Here is a 14,492-nt window from a genome sequence, read left to right as displayed (position 1 = left end):
AATCGCTCAGACAAACATGTTTGTTTACATTTGCAGGAGATAATGCTGCCTGCTTCTTGTTTATCATGTTACCTGAAAGTGACAGTAGGTGTTTACATGGCACAGTTGTAGCTGGCATTGCAAGATATTTATGTGCCAGATGCGCTAAAGATTCATATCTCCCTTCATGCTTCAACTACTCTTCCAGATTTCAGAGGAACAGCCGTGTTAGTCTGTATTCGCAAAAAGAAAAGGAGTACTTGTGGCACCTTAGAGACTAACCAATTTATTTGAGCATGAGCTTTCGTGAGCTACAGCTCACTTCATCAGATGTTTACCGTGGAAACTGCAGCAGACTTTATATACACACAGAGAATATGAAACAATACCTCCTCCCACCCCACTGTCCTGCTGGTAATAGCTTATCTAAAGTGATCAACAGGTGGGCCATTTCCAGCACAAATCCAGGTTTTCTCACCCTCCACCCCCCACACAAATTCACTCTCCTGCCGGTGCTAGCCCATCCAAAGTGACAACTCTTTGCATAATCAAGTCGGGCTATTTCCTGCATAGATCAAGGTTTTCTCACATCCCCCCCACCCGCATACACACACAAACTCACTCTCTGTAGCAGGAGAGTGAGTTTGTGTGTGTATGCGGGTGGGGGGGATGTGAGAAAACCTTGATCTATGCAGGAAATAGCCCGACTTGATTATGCAAAGAGTTGTCACTTTGGATGGGCTAGCACCGGCAGGAGAGTGAATTTGTGTGGGGGGTGGAGGGTGAGAAAACCTGGATTTGTGCTGGAAATGGCCCACCTGTTGATCACTTTAGATAAGCTATTACCAGCAGGACAGTGGGGTGGGAGGAGGTATTGTTTCATATTCTCTGTGTGTATATAAAGTCTGCTGCAGTTTCCACGGTAAACATCTGATGAAGTGAGCTGTAGCTCACGAAAGCTCATGCTCAAATAAATTGGTTAGTCTCTAAGGTGCCACAAGTACTCCTTTTCTTTTTACTCTTCCAGAGTACATGCATCCATACTGATGATGCGTTCTGCTCGATAACAATCCAAAGCAGTGCAGAGTGATGCATATTCATTTTCATCATCTGAGTCAGATGCCAACAGCAGAAGGTTGATTTTCTTTTTTGGCTGTTCGGATTCTGTAGATTTCGAATCGGACTGTTGCTGTTTTAAGACTTCTGAAAGCATGCGCCACACCTTGTCCCTCTCAGATTTTGGAAGGCACTTCAGATTCTTAAATCTTGGGTCAAGTGCAGTAGCTATCTTTAGAAATCTCACATTGGTACATTCTTTGCATTTTGTCAAATCTGAAGTGAAAGTATTCTTAAAACAAACATGTGTTGGGTCATCATCCGAGACTGCTATAACATGAAATATATGGCAGAAAGTGGGTAAAACAGAGCAGGAGAAATACAATTCTCCCCCAAGGAGTGCAGTCACAAATTTAATTAACTCCTTTCTTTAAATGAGCGTCATCAGCATGGAAGCATGTCCTCTGGAATGGTGTCCGAAGCATGAAGGGGTATACAAATGTTTAGCATATAAATTCCTTGCAACGCTGGATACAAAAGTGCCATGTAAATGCCTGTTCTCACTTTTAGGTGACATTGTAAATAAGAAGCAGGCAGCATTAGGTCCTGTAAATGTAAACAAATTTGTTTGTCTTAGCGATTGGCTGACCAAGAAGTATTGAACAAGGACTGAGTAGGCTTGAAGGCTCTAAAGTTTTACATTGTTTTGGTTTTTGAGTGCAGTTATGTAACAAAAATAAATCTACATTTGTAAGTTGCACTTTCATGATAAAGATATTGCATTATGGTACTTGTATGAGGTGAATTGAAAAGTATTTAAATTGTTTATCATTTAATCAATGTTTATCAATTCAGTATTTCTTTGTTTATCATTTTTACAGTGAAAATATTTGTAATAAAAATAATAATATAAAGTGAGCACTGTACACTTTCTATTCTGTGTTGTAACTGAAATCAATATATTAGAAAATGTAGAAAAGCGTCCAAAATATTTAATAATTTTCAGTTGGTATTCTATTGTTTAACAGTGCAGTTAATCACGATTAATTTTTCTAGTTAATCACGTGAGTTAACTGCAATTAATCGACAGCCCTAATCTTGACTTTAAGGCTTTTGATACTGTCTCACATGACCTTGTGATAAACAAACTAGGGAAACACAACCTAGATGGAATTACTATAAAATGGGTGCATAACTGGTTGGAAACCCATCCTCAGAGAGTAGTTATCAGTGATTCACAGTCAAGCTGGAAGGGCATATTGAGTGGGGTCTCACAGGGATCAATTCTGATTTAGATAATGGCATACAGAAGTACACTTATAAAGTTTATGGATGATGCCAAGCTGGGAGGGGTTGCAAGTGCTTTGGAGGATAGGATTAAAATTCAAAATGATCTTGACAAACTGGAGAAACAGTCTGAAGTAAATAGGATGAAATTCAATAAGGACAAATGCAAAATACTCCACTTAGGAAGGAACAATCAGTTGTACACATCTAAAATGGAAAATGACTGCCTAGGTAGGAGTACTGAGGAAAGGGATCTGGGGGTCATAGTGGACCACAAGCTAAATATGAGTCAACTGTATATCATTGTTGCAAAAAAAGCGAACATCATTCTGGGATGTATTAACAGGAGTGTTTTAAGCAGGACACAAGAAGTAATTATTCCGCTCTACTCTGCGCTGATTAGGTGTCACCTGGAATATTGTGTCCAGTTCTGGGCACCACATTTCAGGAAAGATGTGGACAAATTGGAGAGAAGAGCAACAAAATGATTAAAGGTCTAGAAAACATTACCTATGAGGGAAGATTGAAAAAATTGGTTTGTTTAGTCTGGAGAAGAGAAGACTGAGGTGGAGTCGTAACAGTTTTCAAGTACATAAGAGGTTGTTACAAGGAGGAGGGGAAAAAATTGTTCTTAACCGCTGAGGATAGGACAAGAAGCAATGGGCTTAATTTGAAGCAAGGGTGGTTTAGGTTGGACATCAGGAAAAATTTCCTAACTGTCAGGGTGGTTAAGCACTGGAATAAATTGCCCAGTGAGGTTGTGGAATTTCCATCATTGGAGATTTTTAAGAGCAGGTTAGACAAACACCTGTCAGGCATGGTCTAGATAATGCCTACAATACTGGATTTACCATGGCGCCGGGCCCACGGTCTAAAGGGGCCCCAGCCAGGCCTGCTCTTCTCCGCCCCCCACCCACCGCTCTCTGCAGCGGGGGCAGCAGGCAGAAGCTTGGTCCTGCCGGCTCCTGCTGCAGAGCTGGCTCCACCGGCAGCCAAGTTCCCCCTCCCCCACCTCTTCTCCCAGTGTGCTGCTTTCCTAGTCCTCCCCCTCTCCCTCCCTCCCTTCCTCTCCCTGCCACCGAATAGCTGATCACTGCGCGAGGGAGGGGGAGGAGCAGAGCCACAGTGCACTCACTGCTGGGGAAGGAGGTGGAGAAGAGGCGGGGGGTATGGCCTTGAGGAAGGGGGTGGAATCAGGGTATAGCCCCTCCAGCACCCTGCTGTGAGCCGCTTAGGGCAGGGGGCTGGGAGCACTCCCACAACCCCCAGCCCTCTGCCCTGACTCCTGCACCCCTCTCACACACCCCCAGTCCTGACTTCTGCACCGCCCACACATACCCAGCCCCCTGACACCCCATGCCCTGACTCCAGCACCCCTCCGCCTCCCCACTCTGAGCACCAAACAGAAGCTCCTGCCCTCCTCCCCACATTCCCACCTGCACCCCTTGCACCAAATGGAAGCTGCCCCAGGTAAGTGCTCCACACCCCAACCTCCTGCCCCAACCCTGAGCCCCTTCCCTCACCCTAGCTCCTGGCCAGAACCTGCACCCCAACCCCCAGCCTGCTCCTGCACCCTAACTTCCTCCCAGACCCTGCACCCCCACCCTCATCTCAGTGCATGGAGAGACAAAGAGAATGGGCTAGAACCAAGAAGAAGGTAGGTACCCGCTCTATGTGGGCAGGGACGGGGGGGATAAAAATCAATGACTTTTTAAAAAAATTAAAAAATCAGATTTTTTTATTTAAATCGGATTTTTGAGGGGAAAACACCTATCTAAAGATAGTTTTAATTAAGATACATTATATCTCATCATGGAATAGAGATTATAAATTCTAATTCTATAGTATGAGACAATATATTCATGTAATGTTTAAGAAAAGTTTTGTAAATGAGTTCTAATAGTTCATGGATTAGGGACACAATCTTATGGGGTTCCACAGGCTTCTGTATAGATTATTTATGTTAATCTTTCTATCTACCCAATGGGACTCAGTGCTCAGTCTAGAAGATACCATCAGAGAAGCTTAGTTTTGCAGTTCTCAAACTGTGGATTTGTGTCTCCAGAGGTAATATGCTTGTAAACAGCAAAAATGTTTTAAGTAAATAAATAAATAATATATAGAGGTGAGAAATAACAGACCTCAACTCTATTGTCCCTCTGCAAATTTTTGTAACAGAGTCAATCCCTTACCTCTCTTTAAAAGTGAAAAGTTTCAAAAAGTTCAATGAATAGAAGATTGTTGGGGGCGGAATAGACCTGGACAAGGAGAAAAAGTCTGGAGATAAATGTGAGAGGCGAGGGACATATGCTTTTTTGTTAAAATATTATGTTTGTTGTTGAAGAAAAAATATCAAGAATACTTAACGTTGTTGTTTTAGTTAAATAAAACAATTTAAATGTCTGTCTCCTAATACAGCCTGGCAAGAAAATCCTCCAAATATTAATGATTAACCTGTTGAGCTGGAGATAGTTCACCTCCCAATGACTTCATAAATATCTGCTTCAATTATCTTTGGTAAATGAAATAACCAAACAATCATTCATTTTCTGATATAGCTGTAAAACTCACCTAAAAAGTTTTCAAAATAAATCACTGTTTAAAAATGTATAGTGTGTACCTTCTAAAAATGAAACCTACATCTATGAGTTGTGAAGAAAATGTATTAAGATTATAACAACCAACAAGAATGCACTTTTATGTAGAAAACCATGATTAAATCGAGTCTTCCTGACTAGTGATTTAAATCATGATTTAAATCAAATCCACTCTATCTGCTGGGCTCTTGCCCCAGCCCCTTCATTCCCCAGGGGGGCCCACAAATATGTTTGGTGCCGGGCCCACAAAAAGTTAATCCGGCCCTGAATACCTATTCCTGCCATGTGTGCGGGGGACTGGAGTAGATGACCTCTCGAGGTCCCTGCCAGCCTACAGTTCTATGATTTTATGATTAATGATCATTCTTTGTTACTAGGGCATGGTCCTATCACAGTAAGATTCTTTATTCTCTGAGTCATATTGGTCTCTTCCATTTATGAATTTCTTTCACCAAACCTTCTGAGGTCTTGAGGAAAAACTATTATCTCAAATTCTTTCTTGTTTTGAAAAATGCAGGTTAGTCAGGTTAGTCAGACTTTATTATTCAGAAGATAACATTATTCAAAAGTACAAATCAAGTGAGAGACCATAATCAGATATTGAAGTATGAATACAATCAAACCTCAAGAAATCTTGTAAGAAAATTGAAGAAAAGTGGTGTGCTAAATATATGAAAATTCTAAGGTCGTTTACTAGCAGTAACTGTTTCCCAACACATGGCTGGGAGGCTACAGTGGTCAAGTCCATGCTATCTATTTGTAACATGTGAGCTAGTATATTTATGGGCGGAAAATTGTTTACTAAAGCAAAGAGCAAATAGGTTTTTAAAAGCCCTTGGATTAGATGCCTTATACAATCTGTTTGTACTATAAGTAAACAACATATTTTTCCCCACCCATCAGTCTGCCAATATCTTCAACTCTATCCTTTCCTCTTCTTAACCCTTTTGCTTCATTTTAGTCTTGTACATCCCCCTGTACCACCTACATTCATTCACCTTGGTACAAAGATCATCTCTACGAATTTAAGACCAGCTACTGATGAGATAGTGGCACAAATCAGAGTACACTGTCCACTCAGAGTTGTGGGTAGCCCAACTTACTATCTATGGACCAGATTCTGATACTCTCACTCACTTTGAATAGTGCCTTATTCCACCAAGGATCCCATTAAAGTCCATGGGGCATCTCGTGTGTACATACTCCTTAGTGTCACTAAGAGTGGCAGAATCTGTGTATATAGAAACATGCTATGTAATGCAGAAAACATCCTTTTTTTTTCTTAAAGGCAAAAAATGTGCTTAATTCTCCCCGATCTACTTACAGCCTCGTACCTTCCTCCATTTCTTCCAGCTATAGTAAATCCATGAGCCATTTTGATAATCAGGAGGGCAATTTTGAATTGGATTGAGGAATAGAAAGGAAGCCATGAAAATGATGGAAGATAAAGGTGATCTGACTCTGCTTCCTGGAGTGACAGACTAGTCAGGCAGCCTGAAGTTTAGAGAGCAGAGATTTAGGAAGACCATAAAAAATGGAACTGCAGTAGTCAAGATAGGAGGTGATTAATGCATGGATAAGGATGTAAGCAAAAGCAGAGAGGACAGGGTAAGGACAAATTCTGATAATGTTCTGAAACTGGTGATAAGCTGAAATACAGACAAGGGAGATGGAGAAAGTAAAGTTATGTTGGCGATTAAAGATGACTCTGAGATTTCTTGCTTTGGAAGCAAAGTTAAGGCCTGAGTTAAGGAAAGTGATAGCTGAGTCAGAAACTTGGGGGCAAAAGAGGGCCATCTTACCAAAAGACAGGTTTCAGAGTAGTAGCCGTGTTAGTCTGTATTCGCAAAAAGAAAAGGAGTACTTGTGGCACCTTAGAGACTAACCAATTTATTTGAGCATAAGCTTTCGTGAGCTACAGCTCTAAGGTGCCACAAGTACTCCTTTTCTTCTTACCAAAAGAGAGTCTTCAGTCTCTGATGTATTCATTAATTGGGTTATTATTGTGTAGCTTGGATCTAACAGTCAAGACAGGAATATAAACAGCTTGGTATCCTATATGTCAAGGTGCTGAGCTCTTCTAGTGAGATATATGCACTGACTGCATTAGGAGTTGATAGTACTCAGCACCTCATGTACCCTTTCCAACCTAAACATCTTGCAGGATCATGCCCTTAGAGCTGATGGAGATGGAAATTTGGGTGCCATGTACAAAAAGCCTTGAGACTTTATTACCAATAAAGAGATTAATTTACTACCGTCAATCTCTCTCGCCTAATACTGTATACCTATTCCTTAGCTCATTCACTTTACTCCTCTAACCTTGGTCTCCTGTCTATCTTCTGCCCTTGCCTTCCCACTATTGTGTATGATCATGTCCCAGATTTTGTTGTTGTTGTTCCCATCTACCTGGAATGCCCTATACTCGTCTCCTAATTTACTGTAAAACCTTGTTTTTCTCTTTATTTTATAATTGATCAGGTCAGTGTACATGTATAGTGTCTGAAGGGTGCTTATACAAATATAAATTGAATTCTATACACTATCAGTGATTGTTAAGTGGGAAATCATGATGGCTAATAATCCAAAATGCATTTGGTTTTCTGTTTAATTTTGTGATATACCCTGTCAGTGATACCTATTTCTGACACAATACTGCTTGTGAACAAAATGTGAGCTTAACAGTATTCAAGTTTCAGCAGATGAATCTTATCCCTGTTAGTGAGGTTTGTCTAAATGGCAGTCACGTGGAATCCTGATGGTCCAATTTCCTACTGTAATTAGTTTCTGAATGTGGCTAATTACTTGTTCTTTTTTTCGAGAGAGAAACTGAGTGATAAAATATCTAGAAACAAATCTATACCACATTATTTTACTTATTTTACTTTTATTTACTTTTTTTATTTATTTAATAAAAGCCTGTGACTGAGTCTCTCTGCCTGCCCTCCCACAATACTCACAAAACCATTCATCTCTACATGATGCAGCTGCAATAATATATGAAGGCCTGGCAGAATCAGGTTTTTTTTGTACTTTTGACAGATAATATTGATGCTTATTTTAAAGGTTTTAAAATATTGTCATTAATTTGCATTTTCACAGTTGCAGGAAATTATGGGGAGGGGTCAGACAAGACAACCGATGGTCAGACAACAATTATTTCATGACAGTAGATGTTGAGATTTGAAAAGTTAAAGCTTTATAGAGCTGTTAAAACACAAATTGTCAATATCATGTCAAAATATACAAAGTAAATATCCTTAAATGAAACTCTAATAAGTTCACAAGCCACATTTTTCTGACTTTGTCTGTCTGTACATTTTGATTATTATCAATGGAAATATTTTTTGTCTGTATGTGTACAGTGAAATTGATGTTTACCAGCGTTTACTGATAAAAATCTAATAGTTCCAAGCCTAAATATATGCTGTTCAAGGTGAATGATCGCATCACCTCTATGGCTGAATGCTGTTATACAAGCTACAATTGTGACAGCTCCAAAATGTGAGTGGTATTCGGGGATCCTACTTTTCAGTGATAAAAAAACCCAAAATTCTCCAATAAAAAAACCATAAAAATCTGCAATTAAAATGAAACACTGAACTTTAGCTTCCCTAGCCACAATATATGTAGGTATCAATTGAACACATGTTATTGATATATTTACAATTTTGACAGCTGAAGTCCCACTGCATGGGGCTGACAGTCCGAGCCCTGTCCATTCTCCTAATTATCCAAATTTTTGATTATCAGTTCTGGCCCTGGTCCCAATTAGATCAGATAATTGGGGTTCCACTGTATATGTTTTTATTTTTTCACAAAATGTAAAAACTAAAGATTCTCTGTAAAAATGCAAATTCCACATTTTTCCAAGGCAAGCAGATTTCTAGGATCCCTGGTGATCATGGACTCGCTAGTGTCCACAGTTCACATAGAATATAAGCCTGGGGACTACTGAATAGACATAAGTGTGTCAGAAGTTACAAAAAGAAAAGGAGGACTTGTGGCACCTTAGAGACTAACAAATTTATTTGAGCATAAGCTTTCGTGAGCTACAGCTCACTTCATCGGATGCATGTAGTGGAAAATACAGTGGGGAGATTTTATATACACAGAGAACATGAAACAATGGGTGTTACCATACCCACTGTAACAAGAATGATCAGGTAAGGTGAGCTATTACCAGTGCTGGGCGGGGACCTTTTGTAGTGATAATCAAGGTGGGCCATTTCCAGCAGTTGACAAGATGACGTTCTTGATCACTCTCGTTACAGTGTGTATGGTAACACCCATTGTTTTATGTTCTCTGTGTCTGTAAATCTCCCCACTGTATTTTCCACTGAATGCATCCGATGAAGTGAGCTGTAGCTCACGAAAGCTTATGCTCAAATAAATTTGTTAGTCTCTAAGGTGCCACAAGTCCTCCTTTTCTTTTTGCGGATACAGACTCGCACGGCTGCTAGTCAGAAGTTACAGTTAGTATTGTCATGGCAAATCTGTAAAGAACATAGACTCCTTACAGTTAGTATAGCATTAGTAAAACAAATACCATTTTTGGAACTTACTATGGAGAGAAATTGAAATTGTTAAATAATTTAGGTTCAGATTTATCTTAGACCATAGTTTTCTAAATAGTTTGGTGTATATAAACACTGTCACATAATAAAGTTGATAATTGGTCATTAATTACTGCTGTTTTTTACTTATAATGATTTAAACCTTACTTTTATGTTTTTAAGTAGCCATATGGTTATATTGTGTGGTAGTTATTATTTTATGTATTTTATAATACAGTACTGCCCAGATGCCTGCCTCAGTCAGGATTGGGCCCACATTGGGTGAGTGCTGTACAAACCCATACAAAGACACAGACCTTGCAACAACAAGCTTACAAATAAATGCTGTACTACAGTATTCCAGTACTGCAGTGTTACCTATATTTAGAATGTTTACCACAGAAAGGTATTTATACGTAAGGCAGTAGGGCCATTTCCTGAGCCTTTTGCTCTGTGCATACAGAGCCTGGCTGTAACTCCATGGCTGAGCTGGTCTCTGAGCTCAGAGAGTGCTAATCAGCTCATGAAGCAGGAACAAGACTCAGATGTCTGAATCCAAACTAATCAAAACATTTATTTTCTGAGAAAATTATTGGCTGTCTCTGAGGTAAAATATAGCTCTGTCCGTCTGGATGTCTCTTTGCCATCAATCTCTTTTTCATTATCTTTGGCCTCATACTGTGATCTTGCTAGATCTCAGAAGATGAAAAGGGTTAGACAAGGTCAGTACTTAGATGGTAGACCTTCAAAGAATAGCTAAATGTGGAAGAAACCTAGTCATTAAGTGGGCGAAACAAGGTGGGTGAGGTAATATCTTTTGTTGGCCCAACTTCTGATAAAAGATATTACCTCACCAACCTTTGTCTCTCTCATATCCTGGGACTAACATGGCTACAACACTGCAAACATTCATTAAGTGGCTCTTTTTCTGAATTAGTTTAATGTGGTGCTGTCTTTGGATGAGCTATGAAACCAACCTGTTCTTTTCGTAAACAAAGAAATTTGTTCTCCAATAGGGTCAGTCTGGCATCATTTTACCAGCACCAAATTCACTTTGATTTAAAAGAAAAGCAAATATATTTCTTACTATTTGTGCAATCAAGCACTTACTTTGTAATTCAGATCTTAAGCTGGTGCTAGATCCCGTAGCCTAAACTTCTAATCGGAAAAGAATTGACACCACTAATTCTAACCCAAAAGAAGAGGCTTCTTGAAAGACAATGAGGTAGTAAATGTTCAGTAGGCAAAAGAGCTTCAATTCACTGTAAGGCACAGGTGCTTACTTTTTTGGTGAATATAATACTAAAATATTTAAACTAGTATTTTTTCTTTGTGTATTTGAGTTTATGCAATATATTCAAGTTAAATTATTGACTAAACGAGATCAAACACTTTGCTTTCACCCAGAGTGCCAACAAACTGTGATACTCCAAAATGGCAAGTAAATAATTTCTAAAATGTGATGAATGATGTTTGAATCAAGTAATCATTTCCTTACAGGATGTGTAGAGGAAGATTCTCTCCTTGGATGTGCAGATAGCTCTCATTAATGTAACAGGAAACCACTCACGCACATCTGAGAATCAAATTTGACCCAGAGATATATAATTTTAATATCACTACATAATAAAAAAATTAATATCTTATATTTCCATAATGCCTTTCATGCCAAAGGATCCTAAAGTATTTTCAAAAGCTGCAAGATATATAAATAAATGTATCTAGTTTCTTATTATACTAAACTGAAGGGTGTCTCAAAAATAACAATAATAAAAATAATGGACCAAATATTGAAGTCCTTACTCAGTTAAAACTCACACTGAAATCAATGGAAGTTTTGTCTGAATAAGGTCTAGATAAGGACTTGATGATTTGGCATATTACTTATTAGTTAATAAAATAATTGGCAGTTAGGTACATACACGTTTTTTTTAAGAAATCAAGTTAAAAAGGTAATATTTTTGAAAAAATGAAACTGTCCAGATGTGCAAAGATTGTCAGTGAAAAACTGAACTATAGATGGGCCAAGTTGCAAAGTTCAGCTCTTTCCCACTGAATTTTGCAAAAGTCTAGATCCAAAGTTTTGTTTCAGCCCATCAGAGATACTGGCTAGCTGCAAACTTTGAATCTGAACCCAGATCTGAACTTCATAGGCTTGTTGGTGGGAGTAGCTGTCTCATCCAGTGGGAGTGTTTGTGGGGCCATCTACACTTAAATAATACAAAACCCTTTTGTACAGTGATAATTGTTAATGTTCTGTGCTCCTTTTTGATATATGCATGCAACTCCAATTAGCCTCAGTAGTAGTTACATCTGAGCAATGAAGGAAGAAAAGACCCTGATTTCTTATGCAGAATCTCCTATAAAATTCAGCCAACTGGTTGCAGAAATGTAATTGATTGTTTCGATGACAAGTTATTTCACAACTCTGAATCAAGTTGAATGTCAAGCTCTGATGAAATCTGCTAATTGGACTGTGAAAATTAAAATACATCCCCTTGCTTTAAAATAAAATGTTTAAAAAGAGAATTTTTTAAAAGCTACCTGATAAGAATGTTAAATTAATAAAAAATTACCTGATAAGTGATGTGGACAAAAGGTGGCTCCTGAAAAGATGGGTATGCTAAAGAAAACCTCTTTCCATTTTTAGTGGAGTCTGTTAGTTCAGAAAGGTGCAGCTGTAACTCAGTGAAGCTGCCACACAGTCTCTCTAGATTCCTGGATATGTGACTTGCTCCCTTTTCACTTGGCAAGTTGTTATTTTTAGGAGAAATAGAAGTTTCTTGAATCACATCCAGCTGCACTTTAGGAGAAGCTGGTCTGTTGGAAAACCTGGCTGGTGTCCCAAGTCCAAAGGGAGCCACTGACCGATTAATTGGCTCAGCATCCAACATTTCCAAAGCAATGGATGGGTCACCTGAGACTCTTTTTTCATCAAGGTCACTCACACTTGATGATGAGCTTCGTTCATAACTGGGACTCTTCACTTCTTCTATGAGTTTTCTCCTGCCACTAGGGGATTGAATGATAGTGCTACCTGGTATTAACAGCTCCCTGCTCAAGGGTTGATCTTCCATGGCAAGATTTTCAAAGAACTTCCGTTTTCCAAGAGTATTCATGGAGGATTCAAAATTAGAAAGCAGATTCTGGGTGGCATGAGACGGTGCTGAAAAATCTTCTTCAAATATTAATTCTTTGATCATTAAACGAATTATGTACCTTTCTGAACTTGAAGATGGAATGAGAGTAGGGTCAGTGAATTTCTGCTTTCCAATCAAAATCAACAAGAGTTTATCTGTCAAGAAGCACAAACCCTTTGGTCTTTCACTTTTCTCCAGTTGGATTTGTTGAATATTGGGCATGCAGGAAGAGGTTACCGAATAAACCAAAACAATGTTACAAGTATTGGAGGCTACTGCCACAATCTGAGCTCTAGGGTCAAAAGCTATTATATCAGGGACCAGAATGCCTGGGATGCTGACTTTTCGGGTGGTCGTTACCTTTCTTTCAAAAGTTACCAAGATCAGGTACGAAGAGTCCTGATTGTTTCCTGAGACATAGTCCTTGTGTCTCAGAGGAATGAGAGGACTGGGATCAGATCTCCTACGGTTTGCAAGGATATGGGTCAAATCCACAGGACCTGATGAAGAAGAAGCAACTGAATCGACAGCCACTGATTTTTCTGAATCTGTCGACTTTCTTCTTAGGTCCATGGAGTATTCCTCATCCCCAAGTGCCAGAGTAGACTGTGAAGTTAAAGAACCTGTTTCCGTACCAGATGGCACATCAAAAGTAATGCCTGCATTTAAGCCGCAGATCTTATCTAATGGAAGCTCTGTGGCTACAGCAATTTGGAAATCTAAAGTAGCTTCTATAGCACAGATATAACTGCCCACATCAAATACTGGGCAAAAGAAGCAAGCATTTAAAGCTTTCTGAGTATCATCCCATATGTAGGAATGAAGGGCACTGCCTATAGCAACTACCAAGCGATTGCCTTCCTTAGTCCAACAAGCGCAGTGGATGAGACCACTACTTTTGATATCCGCCTTAACCCTGGAGTTATCAGAACGAACAGCGTGTAAAACGGAGGCGTCCCGTTTAGTAAGCACAGCCAAAATATCCTTCTTGGGATGCCACGCACAGCCCTGGGGAAGCATTGGGAATGGCTCTCCAATTTCACAAGTCTGAGAAACCAGGAGCTTTTTCTTTTCCAAAATGTTATAGCTCAGCTGCCAAACAGTGACATGTTTTTTATGCTGAACAGCAAGCAGAGCTGGTGTGTCTGCAGCACAATAGGAGCCCCAGTAAAGTCCATGAACATGTTCAAACTGACCAATTACACTTGAGTCACCAAACTTGAGTTCTCCATGATGCAAATGTAAAGCAGTCAGTGCCACTTGCTTCCCATCTGTCCAGGCAATTCCATGCACAGGGTGTATGGCCTGATGCAGGGCATTAAGGCCAGTTCTTAGAAGTTTTGCCTTTCCCAACTCCATCCTTTTAAACTTCCTCCCTAGAGGTGATTGTTCCAAAGTAAAAAATCCATAGGATTCATTTGAGCATCTTGATAAGGAAAATGTGTCCCTCGGCTGTTGACTTGTTTCCCTGTAGGTGAATCAAGCTGATTTTTTTTTCTAATAAGCAAGGAGCCTGAAACGCAAACTCCTTCACACTGTGACTCTCCAGCTGCTCTTCTAAGTATAAATCCAGGTGAAAGCTGCTTTTGCTGTGCTTTTTTCTGGGAGGAGTTATCAGCTTCATGTGATGTCTAACAAGGTTTAGCTAATTACTGTATGCTTCACTGACATTTTCTCAGTAGCCTATTTTTAACTCTTAAATGCTGGGAGTATATTTAAAAATAACACTCTAATACCTTGACCTTCAGTGAATGAAGGGCTTCTTCAATGAATGGAGAAGAGAGATCCTATGCTGTTAAGCCTTGGCATTAAACTACAGCATGAAATAATGACCTGACAGTTCTTTACAGACAGTCTTTGAAGGAAAAAGTAAAGTT

The 14,492-nt window shown here is 39.4% G+C and overlaps 1 protein-coding gene across 1 annotated transcript in view; it reads right to left on the bottom strand.

Annotated features, from left to right (window-relative positions):
- WDCP (WD repeat and coiled coil containing) overlaps positions 1-14,152 on the bottom strand; it is a 30,743-nt gene extending 16,591 nt beyond the window's left edge. The window contains exon 1 of the mRNA XM_048846248.2: positions 12,052-14,152. Within this exon, the coding sequence (XP_048702205.1) occupies positions 12,052-13,974 (1,923 nt within the window). The 5' untranslated portion in view covers positions 13,975-14,152. The remainder of the gene's footprint in view (positions 1-12,051) is intronic.
- Between the last annotated feature and the right edge of the window lie 340 nt (positions 14,153-14,492).

Source organism: Caretta caretta, chromosome 3 (genome assembly GCF_965140235.1).
Source record: "Caretta caretta isolate rCarCar2 chromosome 3, rCarCar1.hap1, whole genome shotgun sequence".
NCBI classification, from domain to species: Eukaryota; Metazoa; Chordata; order Testudines; family Cheloniidae; genus Caretta; species Caretta caretta.
The sequence above is the reverse complement of the archived record's forward strand: the minus strand, read 5'-3'. Positions and strand labels throughout refer to the sequence as shown.